Source organism: Nomascus leucogenys, chromosome 5 (assembly GCF_006542625.1).
Source record: "Nomascus leucogenys isolate Asia chromosome 5, Asia_NLE_v1, whole genome shotgun sequence".
NCBI classification, from domain to species: domain Eukaryota; kingdom Metazoa; phylum Chordata; class Mammalia; order Primates; family Hylobatidae; genus Nomascus; species Nomascus leucogenys.
The window spans coordinates 70,397,496-70,418,299 of NC_044385.1; the positions used below are offsets into that span (position 1 = coordinate 70,397,496).

A 20,804-nucleotide genomic window follows, 5' to 3' on the forward strand; every position below is an offset into this window, starting at 1 on the left:
CTGCTTCCCATCACCGCCAGTTGGGACCGTGTAGCTGCAGGAAAACAAGCTCAGGGCTCCCACTGATTCTTCCTTATGGTGTGCTGTGTATTTCACTATATATTGCAACGTAATAATAATAAGTGCACAATAAATGTAATGTGCTTGAATCATCCCAAAAGCGTTCTCTCCACCACCACCCCGGTCTGTGGAAAAACTGTCTTCCACAAAACCAGTCCCTGGTGCCAAAAAGGTTGGGGACCACTGTCTTATATGATATATAAAGTGCAAGTTCTATGTGTCCCAGAAAAGGATTTTAAAGGTAATTCATGGTGTGTATCATGGCGCGTATCTTGTTATATATTAGTAATACTTTGAATGTGTAAAGTGCTTCTCCTTGTTCTGTTGGATTTATCTTTGAAGTAGCTCATAAAGGTAAAGATATGAGTATAGAAAACATTCCTTCATTGGCCCTATTTTATAAATTAAGGAACAGAGACTGGACGCAACATGTGGCAGATTATGCGAAAAATCTAGTAGCTGAGCAAACATAATAATTCAGGTTCCCTGGATTCCAGGACAGAGTTGACTTCCCCATCCGAAGTGATACATGAGCACAATAGGTTTTCATCGTCATTCAGATTATAATGGTTCCTTTTACTCTGATAATATTGCTGATATTTCTAGAAATAGCTTGTTCATCCATTTATTAATCTCATAAACCCCTGACTGGGGGAAAGGGAGTGGAAAGTGGTCAGAAATGGGGCTGGAACAGTAATCAGGAAGCCAGAACCTCCACTGCCTCAAGAGCTAAGTTCAGTGTCAGGCCTTTGTCTCGAGGGCAACGGGGAACTCTGTAAATGTATTTAAGTTGGGGAATGCAGTGATCAGCAGCATTTGGCAGCAATCACCCTGGGCTGGAGTGGGCCTGACAGGAATGGGCAAATCTTGGGGCAGGAAATCCAGTCAGAAAATTATGGCGATGAAGCAGGTGAGAGATGGTGGTGTCCCAAGGGCAAAGGGGGATCCCATCAAGACATAATAACCGCCACGTCGTTCTTTCCCCAATCGCACTGTTTCTAGATTTTTCCTTTTAGGAGGCCTGCAAATGTCTGTTTCCGGGAGGAAAATCCGTCCCTGCTATTTCTCCAGCCTTCCCTTGTTACCGGTCCGGCCCTGCCCCTTTAACATTCAGGAATGAGAGTGGAAGCAGAAGGCCCAGGTCCCCGAGGGTCCCAACGCCCGGATTCCACAGCCTGTGAGGGTCCCTTGCGCATAGAGGGGGACAAGGCCACTGGCACTACGTCGTGACTTCACCAACAGCCTGCAGTTCTCGTTAACGAGATTTCGCCAGGCCCCTTGGACTAACGCCAGGATTCTCGGTGCCGGCCGTCAGCGCTCTGGGATTAGACAACGCCCCACAGGTCGCGGCTCTCTGCTGACCCTCACCAGCGTTGAGAGCGGCGCTGACAAGGCGGCAGCCGCTAGCTCTCCCACAAGGCCGAGCGCGGCCAAAGGGCAGCCCCGCCCCCGCCACCTCCCGCAACTCTATTGGCTAGTGCGCCTGCCACTCAGCCAAGCGCCCGTCCCCGGCTTCGGGCCTGGAGGAGGGATCCCAAGTCTCCTAGGCTCGGCTCGGCTCGGCTCGCCTCGCTTCGCCTCGCTTGTCCTTGAGGTTTACCGTGTTTGGCATCGCAGTTCCAACGCCAGCAGCCGTTTCGCGACCCACGGCGGACTTGCATAAACACTTTCTAGTTGGAATCTCACCCTGCGAGGTGGGCAGGATAGTGATATTCCTGTTTGACGCCGACAGAAATAAGAGAGATTGACTCTCAGAACCATGTGGCGGGATTTTAAAGGAGGATCTTAACAGTGGCTCCGGCCAGACCCGTGTTTTCTGCTCCTAGCATTAACTACGTCGTTAAACCCTTCTGAATTTATTTCGTCTGTGAAATGGGGAAAAGATAGCCACCTTGCATAACTGGTGAAGAATTGGTAAACTGACAGAAGAATCTAGTAAGAGGACTGGCCCGTGGTCGGCTCTTAATGGCGTGTGTGGGGCTATGGACATTCCCAGGTTTTCTGACCTCTAGTCTGGGACTCTTTCTGCTAAACTAGGGATTCTTAGAGGTCCAGAGACTTCGGGGAGATTCAGGGGCTTCTTCAAGGGGGTCGCTGAGTTCTAAACTGCAGAGGAACACTCTTAATGGAGATATTTCCACCACATCTGTTACGGATAATACATATTTTGTAATCTATTTGCCAGAGACTGTTTTAAGTGCTTGTATACATTAAGTCACAATCTTTACAGTGAACACTAAGGTACATCCTATTATAATTCCCATTTTACAGAGACGTTAAATACCTATCCAGCTAAAAAGTGTGGAAGCTGTTTTACATTTACGCAATCTCGCTGATAAAGCCACACACCTTAACGTTTGTACTATATATTATTGTGCAAGAGGTGTATTTGATAACGATTCTTGTGTCACCATTTACAAGATGCCTCTGACTTTTATTAAACTCTCAAAGGGCAGGAAAAAAAAATACAGAGGAACCTAAACCCTAAATCAGAGACAGACTACATGCCGATATACAAATGGATGATTAGAAACCCAAGTTGTGGGTACCATGTTTGCAATTCCGTTTTAGCTGAGTGCTTTGGACTATCACGTCCCTCAGTGGCTCCCTGGAGGAAGAATGATTGAATGACAGGATTGGAATGGAATGTAGCCATCATCTTATCTGACCACACAGACACCTCCCAGCAGATGAATGCATCACCTCCTCATGATAATTTTGAAGACTTTCTGAGAAAGTGATAATATTAGCCTATTACCTCACAATCACAAGGAACACTATAGTGACTACAAACCCTATGTGCCTCATTCAACAGGTGTCACAGAATAAAGAAAAAGAAAGACTGGGAGAGAGATGGGAGCTGATAGACCAGAGGAAACCAAAGACTGAAACTGAAGACTAAACCATGGAAATTGGGAACAAGGACTTACTCGCTTAGAGGGTGAAAAGAGTGAATTTGCCTACAGGACAAATGTGGACGCAGCTCTCCCTGGGAGCCAGGTTAGAATTCCTACTAAGGTGTCCCTGGCCACTGTAGTGGTGGTGGCCTTGAACTACACAGCACACTGGCACACTCAGCTTCTGAATGTCCAGAGCAGTCCTGAGTCTTGCCTGAGAAAAATACTCAGGTTCTTGGGCTCCATCTCTCCCTTCTGCCTTCTTTTCCTCCACCTTTCCAGGTCAGCCTGGGGAATATGAGGTGTGAGGAGCGGGGTGAGTGGAGGCTGAGTTTTGACCAATGTTATTTGACATTTGAACCTGACCCATGGCAAAAGGAAGATCCTTTGGGAGGCAGGCCTATGTTCTCATCCCTTTTCCTGCCCCTTTGGATCAATTAGCTCTCAATCATTGTCTCGGGCTGGTAAAGAACAGAGAGGGGCACTGGACAACATCAGCCAAGTAAAAGTAGTGCTGGAAATTGGGTCCCAAGTGATCTGTCAACATCCTGAAATGATATTTTGAGTGACCAGAGAAAATGCAGTCTCCATGAAGGAAGGATGTCTAGGGTGATTCCTGCAGAGAAATATTGGTTGTGAGATTTAAGGGGTGAAAGTGAGATAGACAGGAAATGAGGCAAGAGGCTGAGAGTCAGTGGCACCACTTGCTTTGGAAATGGAGCAAAGTCTCCAGCAAAGGCTGTGAAGCTCACAAAAGCTTGGTCCTGGGGCGAAGTGTGGGGAGGGTTGGCCACATAGGACAAGAGCAGGGCTGCAGAGTTAAAGGCCCAAGGACAAGCAATGTGACTCTCTTTCCAGCAAGATTGAGACCTCACCAAACTACCATCTCCCAAGCCCCTCCATCCAACAACTGGATATTCTCTCTATGGCATGAATAATAGCTATTGTGCCACATGGTATGCAAAGACAGTCATTATAGATTTGCTTTGTACTGGGCTTTTGCTAATTGGCTTTAAGTGCTAACCTTTCATAAGTGACTCTAAAAAGGATGATTTCTGCACAGCTCTCTAAGCATTTGTGGACCCAGTCAGGAAAACTGAAAGAAGCAGCAGGCTTAGCAGACCATTCTGAATAGCTTTGGAGACATAAGCCAGGGAGACCCAGAATGAAATAAGGAAACCAGTCTTCTCATTTGGAACCTAGAACATTTGAATATGGACACTTTGGTGTTCACCTTGGCACCATTAGTATTGAGCAGATTTGTTAAGTATTAGTTTGAACTGTATGATGTGCTGATACTCAGCTGTTTTTGATGCACAAAACATAGCAATTTCCTGTGGCTGAATCTAATAAAATCCTGATATAATAAGATATTCTAAGAGATGTTAACTTAGTTGACTGGGGGAGAAAACTGGGGAACTTTGGGGGTCTAGGTCTCTATGAGTGAATGTTCCCAATTATAAACAATTCATTAAAAAGAGGCTTGCAGGATCTCCAGCTAAAAATTCTAGTTTCATTTATTTATTCATTCATTGTAACAATATCAAAAATCATTGAGCATCTCCCATGTGTCAGTCGCTGTGTTAGAAAGACAGAATAAAATGATGGTCACTGCCCTGAAGGAACACACAGAATAGTGGGAAAGGAGTGAGGATGGTGCAGTGGACAAGGCTATAGGGAGGGCCCTGGGGAAACAGAAGAGGAACAGACAGAATAATTCTGGGGAAGGAAAGGAGGAAGAGAAGGAGAGGTGTGGTTTTAGCCAGAGAAGGTTTTGATGTGGGAAAGACAAGTAATAATTAACCAAATAGTCAAGGCAGGAAGGAAAGTTCCAGACAAAACCAGGCAGAGATGACCATATGATTTAAAGAAACAAGTTATATTTAGAGTCAATATAGGTATATTAAGTCTACAGAAAGGCATTTATCAAAGGGCTTTAGGCGTCTCCAAGTCAGGAACCATGTCGTATTTACATTCATAGAGCCAGTGTTGTGTCCAGGACCATACCTAGCACATGGTAGGTGCTTGGTAGATGTTGAAATAAACTGGCCTGGGGAAAAAAGCCTGAAATTGAAATATACCACAAATTTCAAAGAACCTTTTTCTTTCCTGCTCCCATTAGTCTAAATTGATGAGGTTTCAATGTATTACTTGAAATGTTATGTACGAAAACATTCATTTGCAACCTATCTCTAGAAAGAGATGTGGTTATGTAACCTTTTAATCTGTGTGTCTAAGTAGATGTCAAAAGTATGTGTTGCCTTGAGGACTTTTCTAAGTCTGTTCAATGTTGCTATAATAGAATACCTAAGCCTAGGTAATTTATAAAGAAAAGAGGTTTATTTAGCTCACAGCTGTGCAATCTGGGAAGTATGAGAAGCATGGTGCCAACATCTGCTCAGCATTTGGTGAGAACCACGTGCTGGGTTAAAAAACATGGCAGAGAAGGTCACCGGGAAAGTGAACATTTGTGAAGAGTGGCAAAACCTAAGGGGCTCCTGATTTTATACCAACCCACTCTTGTGGAAACTAATCCATTCTCACAAGAACTAGTCTAGCCTCCCCAGAGCAGGAACTCAGTCACTTGGTGAGAACTACGACAGGCCATTCATGAGGGATCTGCCCCCATGACCCAAACACCTCCCATTAGGCCCCACCTCCCAACACTACCACACTGGAGATCGAATTTCAACATGTGTTTGGTGGGAACAAATAAACCATATCCAAACCATAATAGAGACTTTTTCATTCCTTATTTTGAATATTTAGTGTGTACTCTCCATAGGCTTGTGACCACAGTGGTAAATAAGACAAATATAGACCCTGCCTTGAGAGAGTTTAATATTTAGTAGCTAAAACAGTTATTATCTGTTAATTTGCCTGGATGAATCAGGGAAGGCTCTCAAATGAAGCAGCCTCTGGAAGACGAGGGCATTCCAGGGAGGAAGGGCGGCATATGCGCCAGCATGGAGGCGGGAGGAGACAGCACGATGTACCTGAAGAAGAACAAAAAATGAGTGCTACATGGGGCTATTGGAAACGAGAAGGAAATGTGGAAGAAGAAGTTAAAAAGGTGGGCCAGGGTTAGCTCCTGAAGTGTCTTCAAAAGGAGTTTGTATTTTATTTTGCAGTTAATGAAGAGCCATTGGAGGATTTTAAATAACGGACCGAAAAATAGTCTGAAAATAGAGGCACAGAGACTGGTAAGTTGGTGATTGCCAGTCAGTGGTCCAAGGAAAAGATAAATGAGCAGAGCCGTAATCAGGACCAGAGAGGAGGCAACAGAAGAGAGATGCTCAGGATACAATCGATGCGCTTTGAGAGTGACTGGAGGTGGGGCACTGGAGAATAAGTGACATGGAGAGATCTAGATTGATCTCTGGGCCTACAGCTCAGGAAAGTGGGTGGGAGGTGGCATTCAGAGAGACCAGGAGCACTCCTTATCTTTCAGAGCCCAACACATAATCGCCAACAGCTGACTTATGAATAAGATCTTGGGGTCCTTGAAACACCAAAACACTGGAATTTTTAGAATTTTACATTCTTACTGCCCAAGAAAACCCCTTGCAAAGAAAAAAAAAAACGTAAGAAAAGTAAAAGTATTTAAAAGGCTCCAACTTCTCCCAAACACCTCCTCTTTGCTGACTCTCCCAATTGTATAGTCAAAGCAATAATAGCAGCCACATATTAAGTCATTACCATCTATAGCCAAATAACTGCAAAACCACAAGAGGGCAATGAAAATGGCCATAAAGGCACAGAGTAGTAATTATTTTCTCATTAGCACCAGCTACACTAATATCAACATAGAACAATTAACATTCCTAACCTCATAATTAGGCTATAACCTCTGCATGTCTTGCCAGAGTAGATTAATGAATGGCACAGGAGGAATAAGCAACAATAAGGCAGCCGTGCAGTGAGACCACTGCATCCTCACCTTCTCTGCGGGTGGTCCACAGTGCTGTTGGATGGAAAGGCAGTGGGAGAACTTGGTTGTGATTTCCACTGATCTAGCCAGTCCCCAGCTAAAAACCATCTAATTCAGCTGCACTTTCTTTGAGTCCCAGGAAGTGAGTGTTTGAGTGGGAGAAAAGCTACAGCAGTAACAACACAGAAGGCAGAGTCCTTTTGCATTTGTATCTCTTTATTCTGTCCATCACTAGGCAACCATTCTTTGTGCTTAAAACTACACATCTTTATACATGTGACACCTTCTTTGAAGTAACCACTTTGGTTTACAGTGTGCTAGGGGATATCTATTCTATTTATTTCTGTTTAGGTCAACCACAATGAAGAACAAGCCATTTTGACCTCCATCCTGGCTCATCTCCTCTGTGTTCTCATAGCATCATATTATAGAATGGATCAGAAACGCCTTTGCAGTTGCCTATTTATTTGTCCATTTCTCCCTCCAGACTGTGAGTTCCCAGAGGGCATGTCTTATCTATGTTAGTAGCTACATCCCCAGTATCTGGCTCTGTGGACAACACTCTGTAAACTGTTGGAGGAATGAATGAATGAGTGAGTGAGTGAATGTTTTCCCTGAAATTCAAACCTTGGTGGTTGAACTTGTGATTATTTGGTTTACGGAACAAGCTAGGCTGATTGAATTGACTTGGCCAGGCAGAATTAGGCAAAATGTAACACAAAGAAGGTGAGTACACCAGCCTCGCTGATTGAGGAGGTCAGCTGTGGATGAGCCAAGTGCCAGCTGCCAGCTGCCAGCTGCCAGCTGCAGTTGCAAGGCCATGTTCTTCTTCTAGCTAGGAACATTCTGTGGCAGAGACTCACCCAGGGGTCTGAATATCAGAATCACAACCAGAAAATGGCTCATTATTGCACACACAAATAATTGGCGGCTCTCTCCAAGTAACAGTGTCTTAAGTTAGGTTCCCTAGAAGCAGATTATAAAACAAGGACACTTAGTCAAGTGATTTACTGAGCTCATGCTCTCAGGAGAAAGGGAGTGAGAGGAGCATAATAGGCAGGGAGAAAAGCTAGAGGAGAGCTCAGCTGGCGACTGGCTGCAGCATGATAACCTTGAGCTATGGAGCTGGCCAACCCTTTGTCTCTCTGTGTAGATCAGTCATTGGCTGTGGGCTATCCCTGGGGGCAGGAACCATAACCTCCTGGTGAACACAGCTCTTATTTCAGTAGAGAGCAATTCTCTAGAAAAGTGAGCAGCTGTGAGCTATTGAAACTCAGTATCCAGAGCTGGGGGATGGGTGCATGGCTGGTAAAGGTGCTCTGGGCATGGCACCTCCAGCATCTACCAGAGTTGGATTGTGTGAAATATTGTTATAGTCACTTCTCAAAAGAATACATTTATGCAGCCAACAGACATATGAAAAAATGCTCATCATCACTGGTATTAGAGAAATGCAAATCAAAACCACAGTGAGATGCCATCTCATGCCAGTTAGAATGGCGATCATCAAAAAGTCAGTAAACAACAGATGCTGGAGAGGATGTGGAGAAATAGGAACGCATTTACACTGTTGGTGGGAGTGTAAATTAGTTCAGCCATTGTGGAAGACAGTGTGGAGATTCCTCAAGGATCTAGAACTGGAAATACCATTTGACCCAGCAATCCCATTACTGGGCATATACCCAAGGGATTATAAATCATTCTACTATAAAGACACATGCACACGTATATTTATTGCGGCACTATTCACAATAGCAAAGACTTGGAACCAACCCAAATGTCCATCAATAATAGACTGGATAAAGAAAATGTGGGACATATACACCATGGAATACTATGCAGCCATAAAAAAGGATGAGTTCGTGTCCTTTGCAGGGACACAGATGAAACTGGAAACCATCATTCTCAGCAAACGATCACAAGAACAGAAAACGAAACACTGCATGTTCTCACTCATAAGTGGGAGTTGAACAATGAGAACACATGGACATAGGGAGGGGAACATTACACAATGGGGCCTCTTGTGGGGTGGGAGGCTAGGGGAGGAATAACATTAGGAGAAATACCTAATGTAGGTGATGGGTTGATGGGTGCAGCAAACAATCATGGCACATGTATATCTATGTAACAAAACTGCATGTTCTGCACATGTACCCCAGAACTTAAAGTATAATGAAAAAAAGAGTTAAAAAGAAGAAATATTGTCATAGTAATCACTACCGATTATTGAGCAGCTACTATATGCCAAGTGCTGTGCTAAATATATGTATTTGCTCAGATATTCCTTTGGATACACCTGTTAGAAAGGTAATATACTAGCATTTCCATCCGACAAATGAAACTCAGATTCATGCTTAGAATATTTCCTTTCTGTGTCTACATTCCTATGATAGAATCAGGATATTGCACCTCCAACTGGCCTGAATTCCATGCATTCATTCTACTCATGAATTCCACCAATGCTTTTGAGCACCTATTACGTACCAAGACTAGGCTAGGCCCTAGGGATATATCAGTGAAATGATAGTCTTGGATCCTATCCTCAAAGGATGGGACTAAGCCTCAGGCCTAGATCCAATGTGATCTAATTAAAAAATATTATTTGGACATCTGCTATGTACATTCTGATTCACCACGCCCTAATCAAGAAAGAATCCAGACCCCGTGCCTCTGTAAAAGTCCACTTGAATCCCTCACATAAAACATGCTACTAGACCGGGAAAACCTGTTTTCAATACTTCATACAAACCAAGCACAGCAGGCACCTTCCCTGTGCATGGAGATTAAACTTGGTGATCTCTAAATTCCCTTCCAGCTATCATATCCTCAGATTCCCACCTCTGACCATCCACAGTGCTCATGGCTACACCTTTACAGGGTACTGTGACGGTCTGTTTTATGTCAGCTTGGCTAGGCTATAGCGAGTTACTCAATCAAACACTTATCTAGGTGTTGCTGTGGCAATATTTTGTAGATGTGATTAACATCTACAATCACTTGCCTTTAAGTAAAGGAGATTATTGTCACTAGTATGGGTGGACCTCATTTAATCAGTGAAAAGCCTTAGGAACAAAACTGAGGTTTCCCTGAGGAAGAAGAAATCCTGCCTCTGGAGTGTACCTTCACCTCTTCCTGAGTTTCCAGCCTGCCAGCCTGCACTACAAATTTTAAACTTTCAAGCCACCCCCACAATCACTTAAGTCAATTCCTTGAAATAAAACTCTCTCTCCCTCTTTCTCAACACACACACATACACACACACACACACACACACACCTCTCCTGTTGGTTCTGTTTCTCTGGAGAACCTGAATGACACAGGGACCCACCATGTACTTTTCTTCTTGTAATATCATCTGGTATATACAGTTTTACAGCTTCTGATGTGCATAGTTATGGCCCATCCGGGTTGCAGCCCATGCTTAGAACACCAACAAAACAAGGGTACTAGAACATGAGAAAAGCTCATCTTCAATTCAATTAACCAGAGTTTTGCGATAAGAACATGCAGAAATTTTGCTTACTCATAAATTCTGGGTTTTTTTTTAAATTATCTGTATATGGGTGGGAAGGACTATAATCATTTCAGGTTGGAGCCCCTAAATATATTAATCCAGCTCTGTACATCTCCAAGTAGAATATAAGGTCCATGAGGTCAGAGGCCAAGCCTTGGTTTTTTTATGAGCCTATAGTACCCAGTATGATGCTTTACAGATAATCACATACATAGGAGGTGCTGCATCAACCTATTATTTTCCTTTTGTTTTATTATCCAGAATATATTAACTTTGGGAAATGTGAAAAACAGGCTCAGAGAAATGCAGATTTGTTTGTTTTTAGGGAAATTGATTTACCATCTCCAAAGGAGAGGCTGCTTCCTCCATATGGCTAGATTTATTATCTGGAAAGCAGTCCAGAGACCAGCCCTTCTCTTGTTTCTGTGTCCATTGGCAGCTGCTGGGAGTTCAACTGACTGACATGTGTCAGGCTTTGTGAGTGTTTTAAGAGAGATTCATTTTGCAACAGCACATAGGCAGGCTGTCCCAAGCCAGCAGCAAGCATTGTTGGCAGTGGAAGGGATTAAAAGGACTTTCGCAGAGACTCAGAGTCTAGACTCTTTCTGGAACACAACCTGGAATAGCAGTGTGATGTGTAAACAGCAGATGTCCAATAAATTTGTGTTTATAGGCTAGCTGACCTTTGACCCCTAAATGATTAACACCCTGATGGAGTACGTAGAAAGGGGTCCAGATTCTTAAGCAAATAATTTCCACTTCAGGTGAGAATCTATTAACTTGAAAAGAGTTGTTTCGGCCATAAAAAGGGACTTCAGGTTGAGTCCAGCCTGTGGTGGGAAACTTCCACTAACTTGAGTGTGCACCCTGGTCTCTCTTACCCAACCAAAAACAAAACTGGTCATGCAGCCTGACATTACAGAAATAGAGGATAGAACTCAGAGCCCAAGAGAAATATATGGAAAGGCTTCCAGAATAAGAAAATTAGGAGAATTATAAGACAACTGTGTGTAGGGGTACCCCAAAGGCATTGAAGAGAGAAAAGCAACACAAGAGCCGAATGAACTCCATCTCCCATGCATCTCTGAAAGGTTTTCCTGCAACTCCAGTAATGTTGCCCACTTTCCTGCAGGCCTTGCTGGCCCTGGCCTTCCCTCCTTTCATCCAGTCCCTTCCACACTGGCCAGAGTGAGGCTCTCTACGCCCTCTGTCTACCTAAAGCCGGTTATGTAAAGCCCACAGCCTTCACAGGATACTCAGAAGCTTCCAGAACTAGCTATTCTCAGCCTCTCTCCAGCTGCATCCCCTCACTACGCCTTGCCCCAGATGTTCTTTGGTCACACAGAACTATTTCACATTACTTTAACTACTCCATGCCCTTCCAGCTTCCAGGCCAAAAATGCCTTCAGCCAATCAAAAGTTCACCAACCCTTTCAGGCCCAGTTCAAAGCTAGCTCCCATCTCCTCTGGCTGAATCCATCAGCCTTTCTTTGATGCTTGCCTAATACACCCTACTCTCCATGAATATTGTATTCCAATTATTTATATAGTATATTCACACTTCAGTTCTCAGCAGAATGTGAGCTCTTCAAAATCTCTGGGCAATGGTTGATTATTTTTAAAATTCTTGGTGCCTTGTTCCATACTTCTCACTTAGTAGGTCCTCAATAAATAGAGTTAGGTAAATGAAATAATCAACCAAGTGACCTATATTGTCAAGCCTGCCCTTCAGCTAGCAGGCATTTCTCTTAAGCTCTTCCACCATTTTATCCCATCTGAAAATTGATGCTTGTTAGTGTGTCCAATACTACTGCCGCAGATTTCCATATATGCCCTGTGCCTTCCACACAGACTCTGTGCTCATGTTGCAGGAAATAAGCTTCTCAGGCTGTACTGCATCCACTGCCAAGCAATGTGAATATGGGGTGTCCAGTAAACACTAATTACGTTAATGATTTGTGATATTTTTCTGCCATTCAGTTATATGCTTTGAAGAAAGAGATAATAGCACAGAGTCAAAGGCCAATCTGAATTGCAGAGAAATCCACTTGTTGCTGGGGGGCATTGGGTGCATTCTCTGCCTTCCTGCAGTCATTCTCTGTCAACTGCAGGTGGGTGGCCCTCAGACACAAAGGGATCCATCCCACTGCAGGGCCCTGTTTGTGGAGGGGCTGATGAGTAACCTCTCTCAAGTCAGGTGTAGCCCTTAGGCCAGGAGAGAAGCTAGAAACATGCTGTGGCACCCAGTTCCAGGTCTCCAAAGACCTTGCCTCATTTGAGTGGGGGTTGCTCTTCAGATCGAACTGAGGTGTAATTCAGCTTAAATCAACATTGAGGATGAGCCATATAAACGACAGCTTTTCATTGCTGCTGTAGCTCCATAAGCAAGATTATCTTAGCAATTAGAGGGTAATTATTGTCTACAATCAGAAGGGGAGAAGTGTCAGAATGAGGCCAGCAGAAGCGGTGACATGATGGATAATTTATTAGATGGTGACTGGCTGTTTTTCTCTCTCCAGGCCTTTGTAAGAAAAACACCCAAATGCCACAAGTGCATTCCCAGGGAGCTGCAGCGTGGCAGGAGCTGAGGATGCAAAAACATAATTGCCTTCTATCTACTCTGATTTGAGCTTCATCAAATCCTTTGGCTCCCAAGGCATTCTGCAGCAGACGTGTGCACAATATTCCAGCACTAGGACTTGTGTCTGCGGGTACTGCTCGGGGCCCAAGAGTCTGAGGGTCTGCAAAGCCTCCAAGACCTTCCCCTTCCTCCCAGGCCTCAGGGCCTGTGCTGGCCACCCTCCTATACAGCAGCCCTTACTTGGCATTCTTGCTAAGTCCTGTGGGGGCTCCAACCTTGAGTCTTTTCATTCCATGCTGATTTCTTCTGGGCTCTGCGCCTCAGGGAAGAACCTGCAATGCTAGTAATAAACAAAGAGTACTCATGATAAAAAATGAATTTTGCTGCCTTAGGAGAGAACAGCAGAGCTTAAGGGTTTTCGTAGGATTCTGAATAGCCACCTGTCTTTTCCAGCCATTGTCCACCCATACAACCATCCATTCTGTAAAACTCTTTTGTGCTCACTGTACTCAAAAAGCAGGAAGGTTTTGCCCCAGGGTGGTTCACAGCAGAGTGAAATACAGACTAGAAAACAGATAAGCACCATGAGGCCATTTGAAGATAAAAGATCATTTTCCTCTACCGTAAATCATGAGGCCTTAGGGAGACATGGGTATACTCACACCCTCCCCCATGACAAGGCAATAGCTTACACATGGGATTTCAGCTTCCCCGGAGGAGCTAAATAAGGGAAACCTACTAATGCCAGTGTTTGGTCACATAGAAGGCACTGAAAAACCCATGGTGACCAAAAAGGCCAGTGGTTGCCCCACCCTCCAACACTCACACCCACACACGCACGCGCGTGTGCGCGCACACACACACACTTCTCCAGTTTGACCCAGCCATACTATTGCACCTCTCTGACACAATAGGCTGTTTCATACCTTTGCTATCTTTACCTGGTCTGCTTGGTGAGACCTCAGCAGCTTTGGAAACTGCTTTTCTAGAGACCTCTCCAGAATCTCTTGGCCAGGTTCAACCTCCGCCATTACTGTGCATTGTCCAAATCTTCCTTGCACTTAGCACCCCGGCGCATGTGCGTGTGATCACAGGCCAGCCAGTGAGTGTGCACTTGGAAAGTTCACTCATCCTTAAATCCGTGAGGCCCAGAACAAAAACAATCAGATGTTCTGAAAAGTATCAGTGTTAAATACTCAGGTATCTTCTTGTTAAAATATTCTTCTTGATCTGTCTCTCATATTCAATCATTCACTAACTCAATTTCAGACATTTATTGAGCACCTACTATGTGCCAGACATTATGCTCAGCCTACCTGTCATGGTCTCTTTTGAAAAGAATCTTCTAAACCTGCATCTTAAAATTACCTTTGGGGATTGTGCTGATAATGTGTATTCAAGTCTTGTGGTGAACAGGAGGAAAAATATATCATCTTATCATCTTACATTTGCACAGGTTATTTATTTGTTATAAAGCATCTTCAAACCCTTTGGTTAAGACCTCTCACAGTTGAGCAAGTAGAGTTGTGCTGAATTCTAATATAGGGAACCATGGGAGGCAACATGGTTTGAAAATCTGAGCTGTGTGTCTTCTCTGGAGAGAGCACATGCATCCACTAGCTCCTGACCCCACTTTGAAACAGGGATGGATAACAAATGGCATCAGTGCCACTCAAAGAGTTGTAAGTGGCAGCCAGCTACTCCTCTGCCTAATGATCACTTTGTGTATTCATTTTCCTCTTTTCTCATTTTGCTTTCTCCCATTTCCTATCTTCCCTTGCTTTCTGCTTTCTCTCTTTCTGATGACTTTATCCTCCCATACATTCATGCCCTTGAAGGGCATTGCTTAGCACCCGCCACTAGGCACTCAAGAGGTTTGCTTCCCCTTTGCTTCTAGGCTGGATTAAACCCACGTTCCAGCATGTGGTATGGGAGGCAGGGAGGGCCAGAACTGGCACAGCCTCTGTGTTCTCAGGCTGCTGATCATTCCATTCCACACCAGACCTTCTGAGGTGAACGAGCTAAACCAGCGGCACAGGTCTGAGCCATAAACAAGGCAGCACCCAGGAACAGGCCATTGTTGCTTTGTCTGGTTTGAGCACTCAGCTTTGTACAAGTCAGACAAGATGCCTGGACATGGAGCTTGGGCTCCTGACCAGGGTTTCATTATCACTGTCGCAAAGCCACAGATTGGGAGCGGAAAGGCAATGCTTGCTTTCAACCCCCGTGCCACAGAAAAGCCTCCTCAGCCCAGTATCAGCTTCCCTAAACACCACCCAGGGGGCAGTGAATGTTGACTGGTCCTGATTTATTGCAGCAGAAGAGGAAAAGAAATGACAAGCCCTAAATGTCAAGGCGAGGAGGTGTGTGGCCTGGCCGAAAAGAGAGCTGAGAGTGTGCACTGGGATGGGTCATGTGACTAGGATTCTCAGGCCAGGAGAGACCAGGAGCCAATTCAAGTGGGAGGTGTCAGAAATGCAAAGTCAGCTGTAAAAATGTCAAGAGCAAGGCAGGGAATAAGGCAAAGGGAAGATTGCCTTCTGTTTTGTGGGAGGCAGGTTACAAAATGTTAGGAGTGCACATTACTTTCATGTGTCTGCTTGGTTGCAAGTCGAATCTGCTGTCTGCTGGAACTCAGGAGAACTGATAGGAATGCAGCATCCAGGAACCTGATCCTACCCCAGGGAGTTCTGATGCTGCCTTCCTATGCTGCAGAGGATTCTCCTGCTGCAGCACTAAGAGACATTTAGACAGTAAGTCAATCCAGACATGCCCCGTGAAAGTGAGCTCTTATAGGCATGGCTTGCCTGGTGAAAGGTAATGAGGAGTAGCTGAGGCTGCACCTGCTCAGGAGCCCATGTGCTCAACAAGAAAACTCCAAGCTTGCTTCAATTTGGCATTGCTTTTAATGAACATTCACTGTTTTAATTCCATTCACTGTTTCTTATTTATTTGAGATGGGGTCTCTGTCCAAGGTGGAGAGCAGTGGTGTCATCTTAGCTCGCTGCAGCCTCAAACTCCCTGGCTCAAGTGATCCTCCCACCTCAGCCTCCCCAGTTGAGACCACAAGCATGCACCCATCTTCATTCTTTGTTTCTTATCCTTGCTGGCCTACTGCAGGGGTCCTCCTGGAGATGAGATTCTTCCAACCTGAAAAACTCTATAATTATTTCTACCAGAGCCAAAATCTTCCTGGCCAATGGCTGAAAGGGGGCAATGCTCAACATGGAAATGCATACCTGCCACGCTTAGCAGGAATCTGGCGGGGCTGAAAACCCACCACATACAAGGCACTCCCAGGAGGCAGGAACTGGGCCACTGTCTTAGTTTCGATTCTTGAAACAGGAATCTAGATGCACATGTTTACTGGGGATATGATCCCCAGAAACACAGTGAGGGATTAGAGAAGCAAGATAGAGAGAGGTGGGTTAGCCAATAAAGGGGGTGTTCATGAGCAGGATGCTGCACAGAGCACTTGGATTTTACTTCCTCTGGAGTCCCTCTCAAAGGCTCAGTGGAAAACACCTCGATTTTCCTGTTGGCAGGGGGTATGAAAAGACAGAGACTTTTTTTTTTAACCAGCTCCATCCTTCATTGGTTCAGGGTTGCTCCAGGCACCTTTAACTCTGATGCTCTTCTGGGCTTCCCCGTGCATGGGGCTTAACAAATTTCTGTGGCCAGAGAGAGCCATCAGGCAGAGATGTGGAAGCTTTAGGTAAGAAGCCACAGTGTGTCCATGAAGCTGCAGATGACCTGCAAGGGAACATGCTCCATCCACCTGCAACAGCCATCATGACAGTAATGTCTTCTCATCTGTGTGCCCAAACATGTGCACATGTGTATGCACACACACACTCACACACACCCACACACACACAAATGCAAATTGTTGTATCTTTTTCTCGTTTGCACTCCCCCTCACCATGACCATATAAAAATCGAGTCTACAAATAGTCTCAACCCTGCTGAGCCATATAGCCTTGCCTTGCAATACAAGCAAGTAGAAGTAGTATCTGTAGCCTCCCAGGCCCCAGCTACTCCAATGTAAATCCATGCCAGTTTCTAACTTCAGCCCAGCTGGAAAGGCTAGGACTTGTGTTGGCTGTTTTGCTTAAGCCCTGCTGAAGGGCAACATGGGGTGATGGGAAAAACTGGAACAGATGTCAGGAATTTGAGGTTTCTTGTGTCCTGTCTGCCAGTAAGTTACATAACTTCCTTAGTTGACTTCTAGAACTTAGTTTCTCCCTTGGTAGAACTAGAGTAATAATACCCACCCTATTTGCCTCCAAGAGTTGTAGGAAGACTCAAAAGGAGCCAATTCACGTACCTGGGATCACCTTGACATGCCAGGGATGTTCCTTGCAAAGCCTTATCCTGCTCAATCTTCACCTAATTGAGTTGGTTTTAGGCTTGAAGCAGGGGCCTTGCTGGCTGACCTCTCAAAGCCTCCCTTTCCCTTGTTCCCATGTGTAGCATTCTGTTTTGGGAGCACAGAATATCCTCTGGTCTAGGGGAAGCTAAGTCACTGTTTGCAATCAGTCCAAGCAGATCAAGTTAAGGACCAGGCCATTTTGGAGGCACACAAGGAGGCCTCTTGGCAGATGGGCACGACAGGCTTGCTTGCAGCCTGAGTGGTGAACAGCCCCTTCCATCTCTTCATTTGCTCGTATCAAATAGCAAATTCCCGAATCACTATACAGAGTGGTAGATGAGGCAACACAACTTACCCAAAATATTAATAGGCACTCATGAGGGCACCAGCTGTTGTGCCTAGTCTGTGTCATTAAGGCCTGTGTGATGTCAACAGAGAAGCCGTTGTTGGCTGGACCTGCCCCCACCAGCTCAACCAGGGAGTGTTTGTCAGCCACTTAGGAAGAGCTGCCCTAAAGGGTAAGTGTGGTTCTCAAAGGTGGGAAAAACTAACAATTCTTGAAGAGGACTCAAGGTTTATTGGACCATCAAATACTGGAGTTGATGCTGAAGTCTATAACAATGGTAACAATACCCAGCGTGTATCCATTGTGGACCCAGCCAAGATCTCTGGGGAGTAATGGGGGGAGGGGTGTTGAGTCCTTCTACACAGGCTCAGAAAGAAAGGTTCTTATCATCCATTTAGAAACAATGGAAGCAAAGTAACTCTCTGGAACAGAAACTTTGTCGGTCAGGGAGAGGCTTGAAGGAGACTCTAAATGGTTCCCAGAATGAATTCTCACATAAACCTAAAGAATGCTGATGGAGAGAAGCCACTGCTCATTCTCCTTTTTAAGCCAAATAATATCCTCCTGCCGGAACAGAGTTGTTCTTGGCACTTGGAAGTAAATGTGAGGAGGGAATCAAAACACAATGCCTGAGAAAGAAATCCATAAGAAATCTGAAGGCCAGGACGTGGTGAAAAGTAATAAAGATAGATGGGTCAGTGGCAGGAACAAAGATTAACTGTACCAGAGGAGATGGCGCTTTGGCTCTGAAAATAGGATTGAGCGAAAGCCGGAGGTGCTGCAGAGACACACATGTCCTTCGTTTCCACCCTGAAGGCTCAAAGGAAGGCCGCTGCCCAGCCACGCGGAGGCTGCAGGACAGGATTCTGGAAGCTGGGGCCTCCTTCCCCTAATCCTGGAAGGATATTCCACATCTAAATCACCGAAGCTTCATCTTGTGATGCAGAAGCTCTCCCCTTGTGAACAACCAACACAGGAAGTAGTGAAACCTGGTAGAGAGAATATTCTCTTTCTCCACCTTCAGTTTTACCAGAACTGCCTCCAGGGACTTTGGCAGGTTTGACAAATGGCAGAAGAATTTAGAAGATTTTCTTTGCTGGCAAAGGGAAGCCATGGTTGGGCACAAATGTGCTGCTGCGGTTGTTTGTACAATGAAACTCTAGATTGCAGGCAGAAATGTCAGGTTCCTTTCAACTCTCTTCAGAGCTAATCTAGTTCCCATGTGCAAACTCAATCTATAGCATTTGGGTAAAGAATACTCAGTCCTCTGCTGTGACAAGAACAAATTCATCACCCACACCATACATTGTAGCTAAGGGCATCATTGTGCCCACATGAATCACCAGGCAGAGACGGCTGCCAACTCTGAAATTCTTTACTCATGGAAGACTCACGTATACTAATGCCAACTATTTACGCAAGCACATTTCTCCAGGTGGCCTGGAGCAGTTTACAAGATGCTGGCTCATTCCTCATCATGTCACTTGGAAGGAGAGCAAAAGGTGGGGAAAGAGGAAGGGCCGACATCATCATCTGCATTTTGTGTGGGGAAACTGAGGCTCACACAAGCCATAAAGTGAAATGTATAGACATTTATGAGTCAGGAATTGACCATGGAAGAGGCAAAATGAGCTTATCTGAATCATGAGTGGACTATTTCTTGCCCAACAATTTCGTGCAGCTCTTCCAGCACAACTGTTTGGATACAGCAGCCTCAAAACAAGTAAGCCAAAATTCAGACTCGCTGTATTTCGTTTATACCAATTTCCCATCTTTCATTCCTTCTCTGACTTCTACCTGATTTCTGAATTTGGTTGACCCTGTTTTTTTGTTTGTTTGTTTGTTTTGTTTCACTTTAAAAGACCCTCAACTCTCCTGGAGTCCTGACCTGCTATTTCTTTCATTTTGAGCCTCTACCAGTCCTTTCCTTCATCTGTTCCCAATCCATATACCCTTGATGCCTGGAGATAAGATTGACAATGCAGGGGGGTGAAGATCAAGTTTGAGGTGAAGCTCACAGATGGCCTGCAAGATGCCTATTTTACTCATCATTTATTTTTTAAAAAGCTGAACATTTATCGGCTGAATTTTTGAGCCATACCAAAATATCCTCATGTCAAAATAGCTGCAGTAAAGTGGTTCTATTAAAATAGCTTCCTCCAAAGAACTGAGAGTGGAGATGTCACCTGCTTCTGGCACCTGACTTTGGTCCTCTTCTGCGTGGCATTGCCTTCTGCTCTGCTGGATTCTCGCGTATGGCTCATCAGAGGAGGCACTAACATCAGGGCTGCCTTTTATCTTGCTGATCCAAGGGAGGACTATGTAGGTGTCACAGATGAAACTGGTCCAGAAGCCAAACAGGATGCTAATGGCATGGCCACGTGTTTCCAGCACCCCGTGAGGCAGCTGGCTGGCATCAATCCTCTCCCCAGCCTCCATCCCACCCCCATCCACCCATAAGCTCTTCTTGGGTCAGAAATGCAATTCTTTGATGGTGCCAGACAGCCAGATGATGCTGGAAAGAAGAAAGAAAAAGAAAAAGCAGGTTTCTAAATTAAGCACAAGGCTCGTTTATAAAAATAAATAGCCACAGCCTAGCAACGTTCTCACAGCTCAGCTTCCCTCCATAATAAAACCTCTGTGGCTGAAGCCTGGGATGACACAGCCTTCAGAGGGCCCCACGCCCTGGCCCTCCTCATGCCCTGGCCCCTCCCAGGATAATACTCACCTGGAGAGTGCTGACAGTGGTACTTTGGGGGCCCCACTCTTCATTCAAGGCCAACCAAAGGCCAGGCTCCAAAAAGCAGAAGGAAGGCAGAGCTTAATGAGGCCCATGAACACTTACAGACTCTTGGCAGTAACTAATACGCCTGTAGCAAAAGTGGTTGAAGTTCCTTGGGCTACTCTGTTGAAATAGGAACTCCTCCTTAAGACCATGTCTTCTTTGTTCACCATTGAACAGTACTCAGCTAAGCACAGGGCACGTATTGAGTACTCAACCACTATGTGAGGGAAGACTGGTTAGAGGTATAAATGAATGAATGAATGCTGCCATCCCATTATTGATGCTCCCCAAACTCTTCACTACAAATGGAGTCAGTTC

The 20,804-nt window shown here is 45.0% G+C and overlaps 1 protein-coding gene and 2 long non-coding RNA genes across 3 annotated transcripts in view; 1 reads left to right on the forward strand and 2 right to left on the reverse strand.

Moving 5' to 3' along the window:
- LOC101176431 overlaps nt 1-13,357 on the forward strand; it is a 42,797-nt gene extending 29,440 nt beyond the window's left edge. Inside the window, exons 2-5 of the long non-coding RNA XR_004030023.1 lie at nt 2,876-3,060; nt 6,089-6,160; nt 7,240-7,378; nt 12,922-13,357. This is a non-coding gene — a long non-coding RNA (uncharacterized LOC101176431). The remainder of the gene's footprint in view (nt 1-2,875; nt 3,061-6,088; nt 6,161-7,239; nt 7,379-12,921) is intronic.
- Nucleotides 2,475-20,542, reverse strand: SMIM2 (small integral membrane protein 2). Its single transcript, XM_004088117.3, has 3 exons — nt 20,430-20,542; nt 19,888-20,216; nt 2,475-3,245 (listed from the first exon to the last, which is right to left on the reverse strand). Exons 2-3 carry the CDS (start codon nt 20,138-20,140, stop codon nt 3,241-3,243), a joined length of 258 nt encoding a protein of 85 aa, XP_004088165.1. The 5' UTR covers nt 20,141-20,216; nt 20,430-20,542; the 3' UTR covers nt 2,475-3,240.
- On the reverse strand, nt 5,777-17,511 carry LOC105739788. The gene is made up of 3 exons (XR_001115758.2): nt 17,311-17,511; nt 13,224-13,323; nt 5,777-5,953 (listed from the first exon to the last, which is right to left on the reverse strand). It is a non-coding gene; the product is annotated as an uncharacterized LOC105739788 (long non-coding RNA).
- Nucleotides 20,543-20,804: the final 262 nt, after the last annotated feature.